The sequence below is a fragment of the Bombina bombina genome, chromosome 7 (genome assembly GCF_027579735.1).
Source record: "Bombina bombina isolate aBomBom1 chromosome 7, aBomBom1.pri, whole genome shotgun sequence".
Lineage (NCBI taxonomy): Eukaryota > Metazoa > Chordata > Amphibia > Anura > Bombinatoridae > Bombina > Bombina bombina.
In genome coordinates, this window is record NC_069505.1 from 85,372,417 (window position 1) to 85,392,987 (window position 20,571).

The 20,571-nt window shown below is 36.5% G+C and overlaps 1 protein-coding gene across 1 annotated transcript in view; it reads left to right on the forward strand.

The window, feature by feature from the left end:
- Window positions 1-20,571, forward strand: part of LOC128636245 (mucin-5AC-like) — a 154,854-nt gene that overhangs the window by 6,245 nt on the left and 128,038 nt on the right. The window contains exons 2-6 of the mRNA XM_053689282.1: window positions 5,672-5,782; window positions 6,505-6,574; window positions 11,526-11,663; window positions 16,188-16,352; window positions 18,509-18,603. Of these exons, the coding sequence (XP_053545257.1) occupies window positions 5,672-5,782; window positions 6,505-6,574; window positions 11,526-11,663; window positions 16,188-16,352; window positions 18,509-18,603 (579 nt within the window). The remainder of the gene's footprint in view (window positions 1-5,671; window positions 5,783-6,504; window positions 6,575-11,525; window positions 11,664-16,187; window positions 16,353-18,508; window positions 18,604-20,571) is intronic.

The following is a 20,571-nucleotide window of genomic DNA, read 5'->3' on the forward strand; positions in this document are numbered from 1 at the left end:
AGTTACCTGTAAAATAAATATAAATACTAAAATAGCTACAATGTAATTATTAATTACATTGTAGCTATCTTAGGGTTTATTTTACAGGTAAGTACAGTATTTAGTTTTAAATAGGAATAATTTAGTTAATGATAGTGTAGTGTTAGGTGTAATTGTAACTTAGTTTTTATTTTACAGGTAAATTTGTCTTTATTTTAACTAGGTAGCTATTACATAGTTATTAACTATTTAATAGCTATTGTGCCTAGTTAAAATAAATTTAAATTTGCTTGTAAAATAAAAATGAATCCTAAAATAGCTACAATATAATTATTAGTTATATTGTAGCTATATTAGGGTTTATTTTATAGGTACCTATTTAGTTTTAAATCGGATTAATTTAGTTAATAAGAGTAATTTTATTTAGATTTATTAAAATAATATTTAAGTTAGGGGGGTGAAAGGGTTAGGGTTAGACTTAGGTTTAGGGGTTAATTAGTTTAATATAGATGGCGGCGATATAGGGGGGGCAGGATAGGGGTTAATAAATTTATTATAGGTGGCGACGGTGTAGGGGGGCAGATTAGGAGTTAATAAGTTTAATATTGGTTGCGGCGGGGTACGGGATCGGCAGGATAGGGGTTAATAAATTTATTATACATGGCGGTGGTATAGGGGGGGCAGGATAGGGGTTAATATGTATTATGTAGGTGGCGGCGGGGTCCAGGAGCGGCGGTTTAGGGGTTAATACGTTTATTAGAGTGGCAGTGGGCTCCGGGAGCGGCGGTTTAGGGGGTAATACATTTATTTAGTTGCCGCGGTGTAGGGGGGGCAGATTAGGGGTGTTTAGACTCGGGGTACATGTTAGGGTGCTAGGTGTAGACAGCTCCCATAGGAATCAATGGGATGTTGGGAAGCAGCGAACATGAAGTTTTGCTATGGTCAGACTCCCATTGATTCCTATAGGATCCGCCGCCTCCAGGGTGGCGGATTGAAGACCAGGTACGCTGGGCCGGAAAAGTGCAGAGCGTACCTGCTAGGCATTTGATAACTAGCAAAAGTAGTCAGATTGTGCCGAACTTGCGTTCGGAACATCTGGAGTGACGTAAGAATCGATCTGTGTCGGACTGAGTCCGGCGGATCGAAGCTTACGTCACTATATTCTACTTTTGCCGGTGTGTAGGGCTTGATAACTAAGGTGAATCAGCCTCGCCACAAATACACTGCGGAATTCCAGCGTATTTGCGGTTGACGGCTTGATAACTAGGGGCCTTTGGGTCTCACAAAAAAAATACTAAAATAAAATTAAAGGGACAGTCAACACCAGGATTGTTGTTGTTTTAAAAGATAGACAATCCCTTAATTGCCAATTCCACAGTTTTGCATAACCAAGACTGTTATAATTATAAACGTTTTACCTCTTTAATTACCTTGTATCTAAGCCTCAGCAGACTGCCCCTTATTTCAGTTCTTTTGACAGACTTGCATTTTAGCCAATCAGAGCTGTCTCCATGGTAAATTCATGTGCATGAGCTCAATGTTATCTATATGAAACACGTGAACTAATGCCCTCTAGTGATGAAAAACTATCAAAATACATTTAGATTAGAGGCGGCCTTTAAGGTCTAAGAAATTAGCATATGAACCTCCTAGGTTTAGCTTTCAACTAAGAATACCAAGAGAACAAAGCAAAATTGGTGATAAAAGTAAATTGGAAAGTTGTTTAAATTACATGCCCTATTTGAAACATGAAGTTTTTTTGGACTTGACTGTCTCTTTAACCCCTAAAAAATGCACAGAGAGCAAAAAAGTGTTGCTTTGCTATTGCCAGTGATTTATAGTGATCACTGGCAAGCTAGGGGTTATTGGCTCTGAAAAGAACCTTTGGGTCTCACAATTTTTAAGAAATATATTAGATAAATCTCTCTCTCCTAAACGCAGATCTCTCTCTCCCACAAAAATACAAGAGAGGAGAGGGAGGGAGGGAGATCCACACTGGTCAGAGTCAATATTTACAAATATTGACATGATCAGACAAATGGAATATTTTATTATTAAAAAAATTATTATAGGGGTAAGCTCAGATTGGATGACCCTAGCCTGCCCCTATGATGAGGCAGGCTAGGGACACCCCCAGAAGCCCCATGATGCACTGGGCATTGCCATATCTGAAGCCTCATGGGGGTGTGGTAGGGGGGCTATATGGGGCTTATAATAGTAAAAAAAATAGATATATTATTTTAATACATACTGAGTGCCTTGACCCACCAAGGCACTCAGCATCCAAGCAGAGCATTGGAAAGGCTGTCTGATTGCTTCTGATGCTCTGCTAGACTGTCACGCTCCACGTGGAGCGAAATCAGAAGGGATCACTAGTGGGGAGTGATCAATCCGGGGCCCGGCAGTCAGGAACAGTATTGCAGAATGCCTCCTCATATAGGCATCGCTGAAATACTGTTAGAGTGGCTGGAAGAGATCTAGAGCGCTTCCAGCACTCAGATTACCTGAGAAAGTACAGCGTACGTCCATAGTCATTAACTACCGTTTTGTGTAGGACGTACCCTGTTCGTCTTTGGTCGTTAAGAGGTTAAAACAATTAGCATGGCTGGGTTGGCAGGGGTTTACCAGTTGAAAGTAAAACGTGTGAGCAAAAGACTCAGGAGCGCTAACTTCAGGACTTGGATATTGTGACCATGCTAACTTCCTCTTCCCATAGACGTCCATGAGTTGTGGTACAAAAAGCCTTTCTAGTTATCACTCACACGCTAACCAGACACTGTGCTAGATCAACTGAGCTTAAGCCGTAGGTGCATTAGGAATATGTTCTTCACATAGAAGAGAATATTCTTTTAGTTTTAAAATATATATTTTTATGTTTATAATTTTTTTTAAATAAATAGCTATATGAATATATACAGATGATAGATAGATAGATAGATAGATAGATAGATATTGTATATAATATCTATCTATCTTGTGGTAATCCGAAAAGGGCAAAAATCCGAACATAGAATATCGCAGGCACATTCACTTATTCCCCCATAGAAATCAATGGAGTGAAAAAAGTAGAAAAAAAACACCCCACTCTCACGCAAACATGATTGCATATTCTCATTTGCACTACCCCAACATGAAAATATGAATATTTCACATTCCAATGTTCTGTGCATTGCAGAATATTTTCTATTTATTTATAAATAAATATTTCTACATATTTCTGATATTTTTTGGTACAATATATATATATGTATATCTGTAACTATATACAGTATATAGATGATTATATATACTATATATACAGTATATATATGTATATATATATATATATATATATATATATATATATATATATATATATATATATATATATATATATATATATATATACTGTATATATGCACAGATATATACAGAAATATAGAAAAATAAGTTACAAAGTTTGCAACAAAAGTGTGCTTTACCCCTACAATTATCTCACTGAATAATACAGGAACAATTTTTTAACCATTCATACTTTGGGGCATATTTATCAAGCTCCGTGCGGTTATGAAGTTATGAAGACAGCTGCTCCATAACCTGTCCGCCTGACCTGAGGCCGCGGACAGCCATCGCCAGAAATCAACCCGATCGGATACAATCGGGTTGATTGACACCCCCTGCTAGCGAATCTGCAGGGGGCGGCATTGCACTAGCAGTTCACAAGAATTCAATGATAAATTCCGACAGCGTATGCTTTCTGCATTTATCGATGTGCAGCAGACATGATCCGCAATATCAGGTCATGTCTGCTTGCACAATGGTAATTCGGCTCCTTTATCTTTATTGGTTTAACTATTCAATCATACATGTTTAAAAACACTTAAACTCTCGAGATATCAATATATAGCATAGGTGTGTGAATAATACCTCTGAGAATCATGTATCTAGATGTGAAACATTGTAATTGGTTTCTATAATATCAAGCAGTCAGATACAAACAATATCTTTTGTAGTCAGCTATTAATAAATTCAGAAATAACGCTGTAACAAGAGGACCTGTTAATATGTGGGATGCCAGATTATGAGATTAAAGCTATCCAGCTAATACTCTATCTGTAATTATAAAGTCCTTGCTTGCACAGTTAACTTTATCACAACTGCTCAGTGTAATAGATTCTGTCTGCTTGAACTCTCTAGATATCAATATATAGCATAGGTGTGTGAATAATACCTCTGAGAACCTGTATCTAGATGTGAAACATTGTACTTGTTTTGTATAATATCAAGCAGTCAGATACAAACAATAACTTTTGTAGCCGGCTATTAATAAATCTATCTGTAATTATAAAGTCCTTGCTTGCACAGTTAACTATAGCACAGCTGTTCAGTGTAATAGATTCTATCTGCTTAAGCCCCTTCTATTGTGGGGGCTAGATTAATGTTTAACTGACTTGTTTCACTATTATAGCATAACGTCTGATCTCAGAATATAACACACATTTACAAGCTATTGGCAAAAAATATTGCAATCAACAATTATCATAGGCTGTAAAAAGCTGAATATCACCTGAACATCTCTAGGTAAAAAAGAAAGATATTTTACCTCAAAATGTCCTAAGCTTTAAACATCAAATCAGTATGCCTGTCCCGGGACAGGCAAGGGAGTGAGTCTCATGCACAGTCTTGTTATTTCCCTATTTAGTTTAAGGGTGTTTACTATGAAATCTCATGAGAGTTAAGTGAAATTTTGTGAGATCACAGTAAAGAGTTCATGACCTCAGCACTGCTTATGCTGATTGGCTGCTGTTCATTTCTTCCCTTTTTTTACCTGCAGCTGGACAGCAGCTGAAGTATATAACTTTTCACACAGAACTTACTCTGGTGAGCTGAGGAAATTGTGAGGTAAAAATATCTTCCTTTTTTACATAGAGATGCTCAGGTGATATTTTCCTGTCAGCTTTTTACAGTTATGCTGCATCCCTTTCAATTGATTATGTCCCTTTAAGGCTTTGGGTCTGCCTATGCTGCATCCAGGTGGATTCTTTTGGCTGCGTGTGCAGCCAACATTCTATTGGCTGCCTCAAGCAGCCAACATTCCTTTGAGGATGCGTGTGCAACTGGCAATGGTGACTGACACATTACAAACGTGATTATAGTATAGATATACATATATATATATATATATATATATATATATATATATATATATATATATATATATATATATATATATATAAAATATAGCTACCAACAGGAAGGAAGGAAGAAAGCAAGGGAGGGAAGAAGGGGGTGAGAGAAGAAGGGAGGGAGTGAAGAAAGAATGAAGGGAGGGATGGAAGGAAGGAGGAAAGGAAGGAAGGGAAAGGGAGAAAGGAAGAAAGGGAGGGAAGAAGGGGCTGAGGGAAGAAGGAAGGAAGGAGGAAAGGAAAAAATAAAGGAGTGAAGGGAGGGAGGTAAGAAGGAAGGAAGGGAAGGATGGAAGGAGGAGAAAGGGATGGAATGAGGGAAAAGGGAAAGAAAGCAGTGAGGAAAAAGGAAGGAAGGTAAGAAAAAAGACATGTTTTACAGAAACTAGGAAATTATATAAATATTTGAAGAAGAAAAAATTCTCTTTGAATTTTTTTTTCTTATGGTAAAGAATTGACTACTTGTCCTTATCACCTAAAGTTTTAAATTCTTGTTATATAATTGCACTGTATTTCTTTCTCTGTAGCTGTGTACACAAAGCTTATTTACTGTTTTGGGTGAACTAAGGCCATGTGGAAAGAAAGAAACAGAAACATGCTTGGTGGGAGTAACGGTTATCCTAAATGACGATGAAACTGTAAGTGAACACGCTGTGCATTTTATTTATGTGTTTATTCATTTTTTACTATTGCCTGTTAAATATCTACTAAATATTATCTACTTAATAGTGGAGTATAAATTATTATGATTTGTATTTTTCTCCAATTGTAGACATATATTTTTGAAAGTTAGGTCCGCAAGACATTTCTTAAATATGCCTCAAAGTCTGTATTTTATCACAAAGAGAATAACAATCCCTAGCTTTTTGAAAAAAAATCCTCTGCCCATGTGGAACCACGGGCAGAGGAACACAGGGCAACGTATTGCAAGGAGCAGGGGAAGTTTGGTATTGTTATTCTCTCTGTGATAGAATGCAGACTTTGGATGTGAATGGAATGTGCACTTAACTGTGCGCATGCAATATCAAAGTGTTTAATAAGAGCACATCAAAATTTGCTACCCAGCAAGAGCCATCAAAATTTGCTACTAAGCAATCGTTATGAGCATGCACAAATGTCACTCAATAAAATGTTGAAGTACACAAGTATCACTGTAGAAAAAAGCTACCTCTAGCACTGTGCATGGGCACAAATACGCACTAGTATTCCACAGTTGTGACATAAGTGCGAGCACGTGCAGCGCTCCCAAGCAGTGTAGATAAAGATTTGTCTACCTGTATTTTTTATTTACTTGGTACTATTTATTCATTTACTGTTATTTAGCAATGCTTTGATACAATGCTCTTTTTCTTTTTTCTAGATAATTGAGTTGAACCCTTCAGGGGATGTATACGTAAATTTTATATACACTCAGCTGCCAATATCTGCAGGTACAAAACATATGTAAAGTGTTAAAACTTGTTGTGTTTGACCGTTCTCCAACAGCTGTCTTTAAGAGGACTATTCCCTATGGCCTAGATTTGGAGTTCGGCGGTAAAAGGGCTGTTAACGCTCCGCGGGCTTTTTTCTGGCCGCACCATAAATTTAACTCTGGTATCGAGAGTTCAAACAAATGCTGCGTTAGGCTCCAAAAAAGGAGCGTAGAGCATTTTTACCGCAAATGCAACTCTCGATACCAGAGTTGCTTACGGACGCGGCCGGCCTCAAAAACGTGCTCGTGCACGATTCTCCCATAGGAAACAATGGGACTGTTTGAGCTGAAAAAAAAACTAACACCTGCAAAAAAGCAGCGTTCAGCTCCTAACGCAGCCCCATTGTTTCCTATGGGGAAACACTTCCTACGTCTGCACCTAACACTCTAACATGTACCCCGAGTCTAAACACCCCTACCCTTACACTTATTAACCCCTAATCTGCCGCCCCCGCTATCGCTGACCCCTGCATTACACTTTTAACCCCTAATCTGCCGCTCCGTAAACCGCCGCAACCTACGTTATCCCTATGTACCCCTAATCTGCTGCCCTAACATCGCCGACCCCTATGTTATATTTATTAACCCCTAATCTGCCCCCCACAACGTCGCCGACACCTACCTACACTTATTAACCCCTAATCTGCCGAGCGGACCTGAGCGCTACTATAATAAAGTTATTAACCCCTAATCCGCCTCACTAACCCTATCATAAATAGTATTAACCCCTAATCTGCCCTCCCTAACATCGCCGACACCTACCTTCAATTATTAACCCCTAAACTTCCGATCGGAGCTCACCGCTATTCTAATAAATGTATTAACCCCTAAAGCTAAGTCTAACCCTAACACTAACACCCCCCTAACTTAAATATAATTTACATCTAACGAAATAAATTAACTCTTATTAAATAAATTATTCCTATTTAAAGCTAAATACTTACCTGTAAAATAAATCCTAATATAGCTACAATATAAATTATAATTATATTATAGCTATTTTAGGATTAATATTTATTTTACAGGTAAGTTTGTATTTATTTTAACCATGTACAATAGCTATTAAATAGTTAAGAACTATTTAATAGTTACCTAGTTAAAATAATAACAAATTTACCTGTAAAATAAATCCTAACCTAAGATATAATTAAACCTAACACTACCCTATCAATAAAATAATTAAATAAACTACCTACAATTACCTACAATTAACCTAACACTACACTATCAATAAATTAATTAAACACAATTGCTACAAATAAATACTATTAAATAAACTATCTAAAGTACAAAAAATAAAAAAGAACTAAGTTACAGAAAATAAAAAAATATTTACAAACATAAGAAAAATATTACAACAATTTTAAACTAATTACACCTACTCTAAGCCCCCTAATAAAATAACAAAGCCCCCCAAAATAAAAAATTCCCTACCCTATTCTAAATTAAAAAAGTTACAAGCTCTTTTACCTTACCAGCCCTGAACAGGGCCCTTTGCGGGGCATGCCCCAAGAAGTTCAGCTCTTTTGCCTGTAAAAAAAAACATACAATACCCCCCCCCAACATTACAACCCACCACCCACATACCCCTAATCTAACCCAAACCCCCCTTAAATAAACCTAACACTAAGCCCCTGAAGATCTTCCTACCTTGTCTTCACCATCCAGGTATCACCGATCCGTCCTGGCTCCAAGATCTTCATCCAACCCAAGGGGGGGTTGGCGATCCATAATCCGGTGCTGAAGAGGTCCAGAAGAGGCTCCAAAGTCTTCCTCCTATCCGGCAAGAAGAGGACATCCGGACCGGCAAACATCTTCTCCAAGCGGCATCTTCGATCTTCTTCCATCCGGTGCGGAGCGGGTCCATCTTGAAGCAGGCGACACGGATCCATCCTCTTCTTCCGATGTCTCCCGACTAATGACGGTTCCTTTAAGGGACGTCATCCAAGATGGCGTCCCTCGAATTCCGATTGGCTGATAGGATTCTATCAGCCAATCGGAATTAAGGTAGGAATTTTCTGATTGGCTGATGGAATCAGCCAATCAGAATCAAGTTCAATCCGATTGGCTGATCCAATCAGCCAATCAGATTGAGCTCGCATTCTATTGGCTGTTCCGATCAGCCAATAGAATGCGAGCTCAATCTGATTGGCTGATTGGATCGGCCAATCGGATTGAACTAGATTCTGATTGGCTGATTCCATCAGCCAATCAGAAAATTCCTACCTTAATTCCGATTGGCTGATAGAATCCTATCAGCCAATCGGAATTCGAGGGACGCCATCTTGGATGACGTCCCTTAAAGGAACCGTCATTAGTCCGGAGACATCGGAAGAAGAGGATGGATCCGCGTCGCCTGCTTCAAGATGGACCCGCTCCGCACCGGATGGAAGAAGATCGAAGATGCCGCTTGGAGAAGATGTTTGCCGGTCCGGATGTCCTCTTCTTGCCGGATAGGAGGAAGACTTTGGAGCCTCTTCTGGACCTCTTCAGCACCGGATTATGGATCGCCAACCCCCCCTTGGGTTGGATGAAGATCTTGGAGCCAGGACGGATCGGTGATACCTGGATGGTGAAGACAAGGTAGGAAGATCTTCAGGGGATTAGTGTTAGGTTTATTTAAGGGGGGTTTGGGTTAGATTAGGGGTATGTGGGTGGTGGGTTGTAATGTTGGGGGGGGGTATTGTATGTTTTTTTTTACAGGCAAAAGAGCTGAACTTCTTGGGGCATGCCCCGCAAAGGGCCCTGTTCAGGGCTGGTAAGGTAAAAGAGCTTGTAACTTTTTTAATTTAGAATAGGGTAGGGAATTTTTTATTTTGGGGGGCTTTGTTATTTTATTAGGGGGCTTAGAGTAGGTGTAATTAGTTTAAAATTGTTGTAATATTTTTCTTATGTTTGTAAATATTTTTTTATTTTCTGTAACTTAGTTCTTTTTTATTTTTTGTACTTTAGATAGTTTATTTAATAGTATTTATTTGTAGCAATTGTGTTTAATTAATTTATTGATAGTGTAGTGTTAGGTTAATTGTAGGTAATTGTAGGTAGTTTATTTAATTATTTTATTGATAGGGTAGTGTTAGGTTTAATTATATCTTAGGTTAGGATTTATTTTACAGGTAAATTTGTTATTATTTTAACTAGGTAACTATTAAATAGTTCTTAACTATTTAATAGCTATTGTACCTGGTTAAAATAAATACAAAGTTGCCTGCAAAATAAATATTAATCCTAAAATAGCTATAATATAATTATAATTTATATTGTAGCTATATTAGGGTTTATTTTACAGGTAAGTATTTAGCTTTAAATAGGAATCATTTATTTAATAAGAGTTAATTTATTTCGTTAGATAAAAATTATATTTAACTTAGGGGGGTGTTAGTGTTAGGGTTAGACTTAGCTTTAGGGGTTAATCCATTTATTAGAATAGCGGTGAGCTCCGATCGGAAGATTAGGGGTTAATAATTGAAGGTAGGTGTCGGCGATGTTAGGGAGGGCAGATTAGGGGTTAATACTATTTATGATAGGGTTAGTGAGGCGGGTTAGGGGTTAATAAATTTATTATAGTAGCGCTCAGGTCCGCTCGGCAGATTAGGAGTTAATAAGTGTAGGCAGGTGTCGGCGACGTTGTGGGGGACAGATTAGGGGTTAATAAATATAATACAGGGGTCGGCGGTGTTAGGGGCAGCAGATTAGGGGTACATAGGGATAACGTAGGTGGCGGCGCTTTGCGGTCGGAAGATTAGGGGTTAATTATTTTAAGTAGCTGGCGGCGATGTTGTGGGGGGCAGGTTAGGGGTTAATAAATATAATACAGGGGTCGGCGGGGTTAGGGGCAGTAGATTAGGGGTACATAAGTATAACGTAGGTGGCGGTCGGCAGATTAGGGGTTAAAAATTTTAATCGAGTGTCGGCGATGTGGGGGGGCCTCGGTTTAGGGGTACATAGGTAGTTTATGGGTGTTAGTGTACTTTAGGGTACAGTAGTTAAGAGCTTTATAAACCGGCGTTAGCCAGAAAGCTCTTAACTCCTGCTTTTTTCAGGCGGCTGGAATATTGTCGTTAGAGCTCTAACGCTCACTTCAGAAACGACTCTAAATACCGGCGTTAGAAAGATCCCATTGAAAAGATAGGCTACGCAAATGGCGTAGGGGGATCTGCGGTATGGAAAAGTCGCGGCTGAAAAGTGAGCGTTAGACCCTTTAATCACTGACTCCAAATACCAGCGGGCGGCCAAAACCAGCGTTAGGAGCCTCTAACGCTGGTTTTGACGGCTACCGCCGAACTCCAAATCTAGGCCTATGTGAGCAAAACCAGTTATTCCATGATGTGCTCCAGTACATACTGCTTCAATTAAAAAAAAAAGTCTTACATTGCTTAAAACGTTATGGCCTCCTGATTAAAATAAATTAAGTGCTAAATGTATTCATTAGCATATAGGGGTATATCTGAATACACACAAATTCTAAAGCACACATTAATCAAAGTATGAATCACAGTGTTTCTCAACTCCAGTACTCAGGTACCACTAACAGGCCAGATATTCATGGTATTTTAAAGGGACAGCCTACACCTTAGTCATCCTAAAGTCTTATCTTAGAGTAACCTGCCAATACCCTCCTGCACCCTTTCTATATCATGCAGCATGACTGGTAAAAAGTTATTTGAAAATTAATATTGTTATTTATTATGAATGACTGGTCATGGGAACATTTTTGAAGGGTAAAGGTGTAATAGATAGTTTATCTTATTAGGTAAGTGTGGATTTATTTGAAAATGTGTGTGTGTATAACAATAAAAAACAAAAAAAAATATTAATAAATCTGTGTATTACTAAAGTAGAAAAATATAAGATGCACATATGATGAACAAATAATATGAATTTATGGATCATCTTTTTTGTTTTTACAGCTAATTTTACTATCTTCAAACCATCTCCTTTATATATTGTTCTGAACACAAACTTTGGACTCCAGATTATAAGTCAGATCATACCCATAATGCAGTTGTATGTGGTTCTGGAACCATCTTATTCGTCCCAGACATGTGGTATGACTTTTATATTTCATTCTTGTTATTCCGTCTATTGCAGTTCATTGTTGTCAGTGATATAAGAGTCATCAAGGTACAACAGATTTAATGATAAGCTTTTTTTCGGAAATTTAGGATCCCTAGTCTTCACATTTGCACAAAATGTGATTTAATCTACTTAAAATGAAAATGAAGTGAAGGAATTAAAACAAATACAAGGAAGAAGTCTTGCAAGTACATTATTCCAGATTATTGATATAGAGATAATTGACTGCCATTTAAAATGCCATCAAAATTGCTGGCCTCTTAATAAATTCCTTGCACAAATTTAGCTTGCCAGAATATAACATGTATATATAATTTTAAAAAATAGGTGGTTATTAGATTAAATACAAAAGTCTAGTCTGTAAAATAAAATACTGTACTTGTAGTTGTAGCACCATTAATTCATTACAGTAACACTCTTAATTCTCAAACACTTAGCCATAAATTTGCAAGGCCGACCCTTTTTATTTTGTTTTTCCTACCTAGGGCAAGGATGCAGGAAAATTATGAGAAAGGCATCTTTAAATGAGAAAAGTAGAAATAAGTATTAGGAAATGGTGATCCCTACCATTTCACCCTCTTACTGTGATATGTATGCATACAACCTACACTAACCTTTCTTAATACCAGCTCCTCTCCTCCATTGCTATTCACCATGAACCCCCTTAGAATGCAAGCTTAAGAGCCCAACTGCTTGCAGATCACCTTCATAAGAGCTGACTGCAAGAGTGCGACTCTAGGCAGTGCCCTCTACCCATTTGATCCCTATAATTTCTACCTTGAATACCGCCTATGTTTATAGCACTGCGGAATCTATTGGCACTCTACAAATAACCAATAATAATAATAATAATAATAATAATATGTAGTCTGAAGAATTGTGCATACCATAGTTAAACAAATAACCTTTAGCATAAAGCAGCCTCAGTAACTCTATGATAAAACTCTGCAGTACACTAAGCTATTGAACATAGCATATGTATTGCTAGAAACACAATTAAGGTGAATGTTTTAGCACAAACTGAGGATTTGTCTGTCTTTGGATAAGAGGTGTCCAAGCAGTGTGTGCAGTAGTAGTAAGTGAAGACTGAGCTGTGGGTGTTCCCTGCTATCACTTTGCACTGCCTGCTGCAGATAATTTTCCTCTACAGGTTGCTTGCACAACACTGCTACACACTGCTGCCACATAATGCACAGCACAGTCTTGAGAGTACTTCAGTATACCCACATGAACATGGGCCAAGTTTCAACTAAGACAAAGAAATACATTTGATAAAAGCAGTATATTGAATTTTTAAATATAAAATATTCTATCTGAATTATGAATGCTTAATTTAAGTTTCCATACCCCTTTAAGGTTCAAAACCAGTTGTTTCATGTTGACATTAACAAAAGAAAATTGAAACTTTTGATGAAAGCTTTATCGTTTACATCAGTGTAAAGGTCTTGGATTATGGATTACATGTGAATTTCAGAACAAAACAAAGTCACTGCATCAGAATTTATTGCATTAATCTATTATATCAGGTTATTCATATAACATTGGGATTTTATTACTGAGCCTCCAAATAAAGTGTCAATGTATTACAACAAAAGCTATAAGAATATAGAGTGTGTTTTTTACACATTTAAAGAGACACCAATTTTAGATCATACTTCAACATGTCATACTACATACAGTAATTACTTGTTGTTTTGTTAATGTTCTGTAGACAAAAATACATATTTTAAGGCATTTAAAACAGTGATTTTGATAGCTAAGCTGACATTGCATTGAAGGGCCTGGTCATACCCTTTAAATATTACTTATCCTATTTCATATGTTGGAGTCATTTAGAGACAAATAGAAAAGAGGTCCTGCAGAATGCATTGCAGCCTTTCAGGGGCAGTGTAAAAAATAGAAATTGCAGGGTTAAATTACAGGTTAATGTGGCAAAATAAATAATTAAAATACTTAATAAAATAATTTTACTATTCTTAAAGGAAAATGAAACCCAACATTTTTCTTTCATGATTCAGAAAGAGGGCTCCATTTAGCAAAGTATGGGCGGACAGGGTTCTCAATCTGGGAATGTGTCCACCCGTTATTGCAGCTTAAAGGGACACTAAACCCAAATGTTTTCTTTCATGATTCAGATAGAGCATGCAATGTTTAACAACTTTCTAATTTACTCCTATTATCAAATTTTCTTCGTTCTCTGGCTATCTTTATTTAAAAAGCAGAAATATGATGCATAGGAGCCGGCTTATTTTTGGTTGAGAACCTACTTTATTCTTGCTTATTGGTGGCTAAATGTAAGCCAATAATAAGCAAGTGCTATCCATGGTGCTGAACCTAAAATGGGCAGGCTGTTAAGATTTACATTCCTGCTTTTTAAATAATGATAGTAAGAGAACAAAGAAAAATTGATAATAGGAGTAAATTAGAAAGTTGCTTAAAATGTCATGCTCTATCTGAACCATGAAAGAAAAAATGTGGGTTTAGTATCCCTTTAAGGACAACATCCTGCCTGTATTTATCATTGCACTAGCAGCTGCCTTTCACCTTCTGCTTTAGCACAACCATTCACTTAAGAGCAGGGGATGTCAATCACCCCGGTCTAATTAGTCCAGGATGATTTTAAACTGCCAGCTCAGAGTTGACACAGATATTAAGAAGCAGTGGCCTGAAGACTTCTGCTTCCTAATTTTTGGCTAAAGGCTTGATCATTTTATTGAAAGGTTTTAAAATAAAAACAAAAGCATATCAAAGAGTACAGAAATTGTGAGTCAGAAGTACAATAAACAAGAGGGTGCTGCACAGATCACAGCTCATTTACAACCCCAAATCCTAAAATTTTGGGACAGTATGGAAAATGCAAAAAAAAAAATAAACAAAAATAGTAATTTGAAAATTAAATTCACACTGTACTATATTGAAAACATATTATTAACATTATTTGTTGTTTTATTTTGTAAATTTGATGTATTTTTGAAAATATACACTCATTTCAAATCTGATGACTGCAACGCGTTCCGACAGGGGCAATTTAAGACTAAGGCCTCTATTTAACAAGCTCCCTACAGAGCTTGATGGTCCCTGTTTCTGGTGAGTCTTCAGACTCACCAGAAACAGCAGTTATGAAGCAGCGGTCACAAAGACTGCTGCTCCATAACCTATCCGCCTGCTCTGAGCAGGCGGACAGACATCGCCGGAAATCAACTCGATCGAGTACGATCGGGTTGATTGACAACCCCCTGCTGGCGGCCTATTGGCCGCGAGTCTGCAGGGGGCGGCGTTGCACTAGCAGCTCTTGTGAGCTGCTGGTGCAATGCTGAATACGGCGAGCGTATTGCTCGCCGTATTCAGCGAGGTCTGTCAGACCTGATCCGCACTGTCGGATGAGGTCCGACAGACCTTAATAACTTGGGGCCTAATAGCGATGTGACAAGTTGAAATAAGAAGGTGATGTGAAACAGGTGAGGCAATTGTGTAATCATAGTATAAAAGGAGCATCCAAAAAAGACCTAGTCCTTCAAGAACAAGGATGAGTTAAGGCTCGCCAATCTGCCAGCAGATGCATCAGCTAATAATCCAAAACTGTAGGATTTTGGGCATTTCACCTTCTACAGTGCACAATATAATTAAAAGATTCAAGGAATCCAGTCAAATCTCGGTGTCTAAATGGCAAGACCGAAAACCACTTCTGAATGCACAAGTGTGAGAGTGCGGTCCTGACCTGTCTCCGATTGAGAATGTGTGGCACATTATGAAGCACAAAATAAGGCAATGAAACCCCCATACAGTTGTGCAGTTGAACACATGCATAATGGATGAATGGGGTAAAGGTGATGTCTTCAGTGCCCAAACGCTTAATAAGTGTTATTAAAAGAAAAGGTGATGTCACACAGTGGTAAAAGGTCGACTGTCCCAACATTTTTGGAACGTGTTGCAGTCATCAGATTTGAAATTAATGTTCATTTTCAAAAAAAAAATTATATTCACAAAGTAAAGCTCAAATAATGTGTTAATATATATAGTACAGGGTTTAACTGAATTTTTTTTTTTTTTTTGCATTTTCCATACTTTCCCAACTTTTTCGTTATTGGGGTTGTAAAAATAGTTTCCAGTTTACTTCTGTTACTAAGTTTACTTTGTTCTCTTGGTATCCTTTTTTGAAGTAGCAGATAGGTAGGCTCAAGATTGTTCCCCTGTCTGGAGAAATCAATGCCATTAGCTTTGCAAGAATACATTAAATACACATTTTCAAGAGCACTAGAGCAGTGTTTGCTACCATGTAGTGTCCCAGACACATACACGCTACCTACCTAGTTATTTCTTTAACAACATATACCATTAGAACAAATTTGATAGTAGAAGATAATTGGAATCTTTTTAAAATAGTATGGTCTATCATGAAAGAAAAAAAATGGGTTTCATGTCCCTTCAATTTAGCATCTATAATATGAATCTATATCTACTCTGTATCCAAGCTAACTAAACTATAACTTCCCCAGGACTCTGTGGAAACTACAACAACAGGCAATCAGATGAATTCAAAATCATCAGTGGGATTGTAGAGGGTACTGCAGTCTCTTTTATTAATACCTGGAAAACAGAAGCAAATTGTCCAAGTGTTAACATTGTCTTTGATCATCCATGTTCAATAAGTGTGGAAAGTGGTAAGTGCTAATTGGTCTATTCCGGATTACAGTAGACTCTTTGGGTATCTCAGGTTTCTTAGATAGTTTAAATTGAACTATTTACTTTTTAAACATTGCTGGCAAATCTTTAGAAGTATAAGGAATGAGTTACCCACATTGTATCTTTATTATATTTATCAAAGTTTCTGAAAATGAGATATAAAAAACAACTATTACCTTTTTTCTCTTTTAAAAATCGATTTACATATATCTGGGAATGTTAGATTTCTTCTTATTTCTTGTTAGGTTTCTATTAGATAATCTACATAATGTGCATTATTATACTGAACAAGATCTGCATTGTTTATAACGTTTTCTCCCCTTTAATTTGTTCTCAGTCATCTATTTTTTTTCTGCTGGAGTATATTACATTTTTACAAGTAGCTCCTTTACCCTTATTTCAGCATTCAAAATATCTGATTTTGCCTATGGTATCCCTACCTATACTAAAAGTGTCTATGCTTAAGAATAGGCTATTGACAGGCTATGTAAACACTGTCAGACAAATAAATTACACTCCCGGTGGAGTGTACAAGAGATAACTAATACAATTATAATTTTCCATTGTTCTCTCTAAGTATTGGGCTTTGGTTTGCAAACAGATATAAGATAAGGAAGCAAGTGTGTTTACATAAAGTCATAACATAATGAGATTTCATTTTATCTGCAAAATCAACCCATTTCAATAGGCTGTGATTATAAAGCACAAAACCAGCAATTTAATATACACACATAAACCTAAATAAGGATAAACCTAATAATAATTAATAATTTAAGTAACTGATTTTTACTTAAACAAGGGACTAACATTCTACTAAATCTTCTTTTTAATTCAGACCACTATATGCAAAACTCATGACATCTCTTTTAACTTGAGTCCATACTATCACTATTTATGAAGTGATCTTGTGTTGTGATCTACTTGCCATCCCTATATACATTTTGGGCACACCTACATCTAGGTTTTCTATTGCTGAGCATATGTTTCTTTTTTAAAGAGTGATCAAAAACTAAATATATCAGGTCCTTATATCAATTCTCACAGTTTCATCAGTGTGTATTTTTATTTATCATTTTCTAATATATATATCCAATGACGTTTAAACAAAATACAATTGTGTCAATGTCATCTGCAGAAGGTACTAAAGAACAAAATTATATTATTGTATAATTGTGTTCTTTGGACACTTCTAATACATTAATAAAGGTCTTCTTTTAATCAAGAGAGTTTGGAGACTGATGTATTATTTTGATATAGTACTAAGAAAAGACAACTCTACAATGTCATGCCCCACGGTTGGAAGTGTTGTATCCATTCATGAGCCAGATTTATTTTTTATTTTTTTAAATCTCAATCTGACTGCGCCCAATATAAAAAATAAACATGGTCAAATTTTCGTGCATATTACAAGCTGAAAGTAAATAGTTAGTTTGTGAGCAAAAAGACTCAGGCGTACTAATTTCAACCACGCTAACTTCTTATCCACTCAGACTTCAATGGGGCGCACTGCAAAAAAAACAACAACTAATAGTTTTTGCAAGAGCAGTAACTTGACCCTGCACTAGACCAAAAAGCGCTAAACCTGAAGATGCGGTCGGAATACTTTCTGAATTCCTATGTTCTTTAGTTAGAATAATATTTATATATACATATTTATACATCATAGAAGAACCGAACTCACTGGACTTTTTAAAAATAAAGAAACTTTATTTAAGTAGTGACATTTCGGGGAGTGCTTCTTCTTCAGTCCTTTATATTTTAAAAGTCCAGCGAGTGCGGATCTCCTATGGTGTATTCAACTTTTATGCTCCTGTCATCCTAGCAAATTGAAGTGGAGGCGAGAGTGCTTTTCCTTCTAAATACTTCTGTATGAGGAGAGTCCATCTCTGGTAAATCTGTTTTACTATTGATTTGTAATATCGAAAGGCATACTAATGCTAGCATGGTCTAGCGATTCTGCTTATCTTGACCCACGCTATCATTAGCACGCCAGTTCTAATCTGTGCCTATATATTTTGAGTCAATGTCATCTGTAGTACAGTTCAGATAGAATAAAGAAAAAACAAATATTTTAGTAAATTAAAATATATGTTGTAATAATAACAAATAACAAATATATATTTCCGTTCTACAGAGGTATACGCTAAACATTGGTGTGGTCTTCTTCTTGATCCTGATGATGTATTCGCTGCATGTCACATTCTTGTAAATCCAAACATTTACTATCAGGTAAACTTAAAATATTTTTTCAAGACAAATTGTAACCATACTAACTATATTTAAGATAGTTGTTGTTTTTTGAAGAATTGTTTTCAATTTATGATTTCATTTGTATGGTATTATTTATTTCTTAAATTGTTGGCATGATTAAGGGAAGAAAATAACCTACCTTGACTAATTTACTATTCATACTCAGACCACCTTACATACCAAATTCATTTAATAAAAAAAAAAAAAACATTTTATTGTGTACCACTTCACCAATGAAAAGAAAAATCTTGCTGTATTACTGCTTCTTTAATTTTACAATATAATTTGGGATGATATATTTTATGGAAATAAAGAAGATTTGTTAAAATATATCTTTGTCATAGTATAAAGTACCCAAATAATGTATTATTTAGCTCAACCCACTAGCTCATACCATAATATATAGAAGGTAAAAGATCAGGGGACATGTCAAGCAAATACAAAAATGTCAGCTGCACTTTGTTTTAAAATATTTTGTGCTTAAAGGGTCATTAAACACTAGATGCTACATAGAATGATGCATTTAAATAAAATATTAGTCTGAAAGTAACATGTAGATTTATTTCTCTTGTTAAGTGTATCCAGTCCACGGATCAACCATTACTTATGGGATATTCTCCTTCCCAACAGGAAGTTGCAAGAGTTAACCCACAGCAGAGCTGCTATATAGCTCCTCCCCTAACTGCCATATCCAGTCATTCTCTTGCAACTCTCAACATAGATGGAGGTCGTAAGAGGAGTGTGGTGTTTTATACTTAGTTTATTTCTTCAATCAAAAGTTTGTTATTTTTAAATGGTACCGGAGTGTACTGTTTATCTCAGGCAGTATTTAGAAGAAGAATCTGCCTGCGTTTTCTATTATCTTAGCAGAAGTAACTAAGATCCATTGCTGTTCTCACATATTCTGAGGAGTGAGGTAACTTCAGAGAGGGAATGGCGTGCAGGTTTTCCTGCAATAAGGTATGTGCAGTTAATATTTTTCTAGGGATGGAATTTGCTAGAAAATACTGCTGATACCGGAGTAATGTAAGTAAAGCCTTAAATGCAGTGATAGCGACTGGTATCAGGCGTATTAATAGAGATACATACTCTTATAAAAGTGTAATTTAAAACTTTTGCTGGCATGTTTAATCGTTTTTTATATATGTTTGGTGATAAAACTTATTGGGGCCTAGTTTTTTCCACATGGCTGGCTTAAATTTTGCTTAGAAACAGTTTCCTCAGGCTTTCCACTGTTGTAATATGAGTGGGAGGGGCCTATTTTAGCACTTTTTTGCGCAGTTAAAATTACAAAATGAATCATCCAGCTTCCCTCAGCAGTCCCATGAATACTACAGGACATCTCTAAAGGGCTAAAAAGGCTTCCAAAATCGTTTATAGGGAAGGTAATCCACAGCACAGCTGTGGCAGTTTTGTTGTGTCTGTTAAAAAAAATGTCGTTTTTTTTATCCGTTTTTTGCATTAAGGGGTTAATCATCAATTTGCAAGTGGGTGCAATGCTCTGTTAACTTATTACATATACTGTAAAAATTTCGTTTGATTTACTGCCTTTTTTCACTGTTTTTAAATTTTGACAAAATGTGTTTCTCTTAAAGGCACAGTAAAGTTTTTTTATATTTGCTTGTTAACTTGATTTAAAGTGTTTTCCAAGCTTACTAGTCTCATTACTAGTCTGTACTAACATGTCTGACATAGAGGAAGCTCCTTGTTCATTATGTTTAAAAGCCATCTTAGAATGTGTACCAGATGTACTGATTTCATGTTAAGCAATAAAGATCATTTTTTAAAACATTATCACCAGAGGATTCTGTCGAGGGGGAAGTTATGCCGACTAACTCTCCCCACGTGTCAGACCCTTTGACTTCCGCTTCAGGGACTCACGCTCAAATGGCACCAAGTACATCAAGGGTGCTCATAGCGTTAATTTTACAAGACATGGCGAAAGTT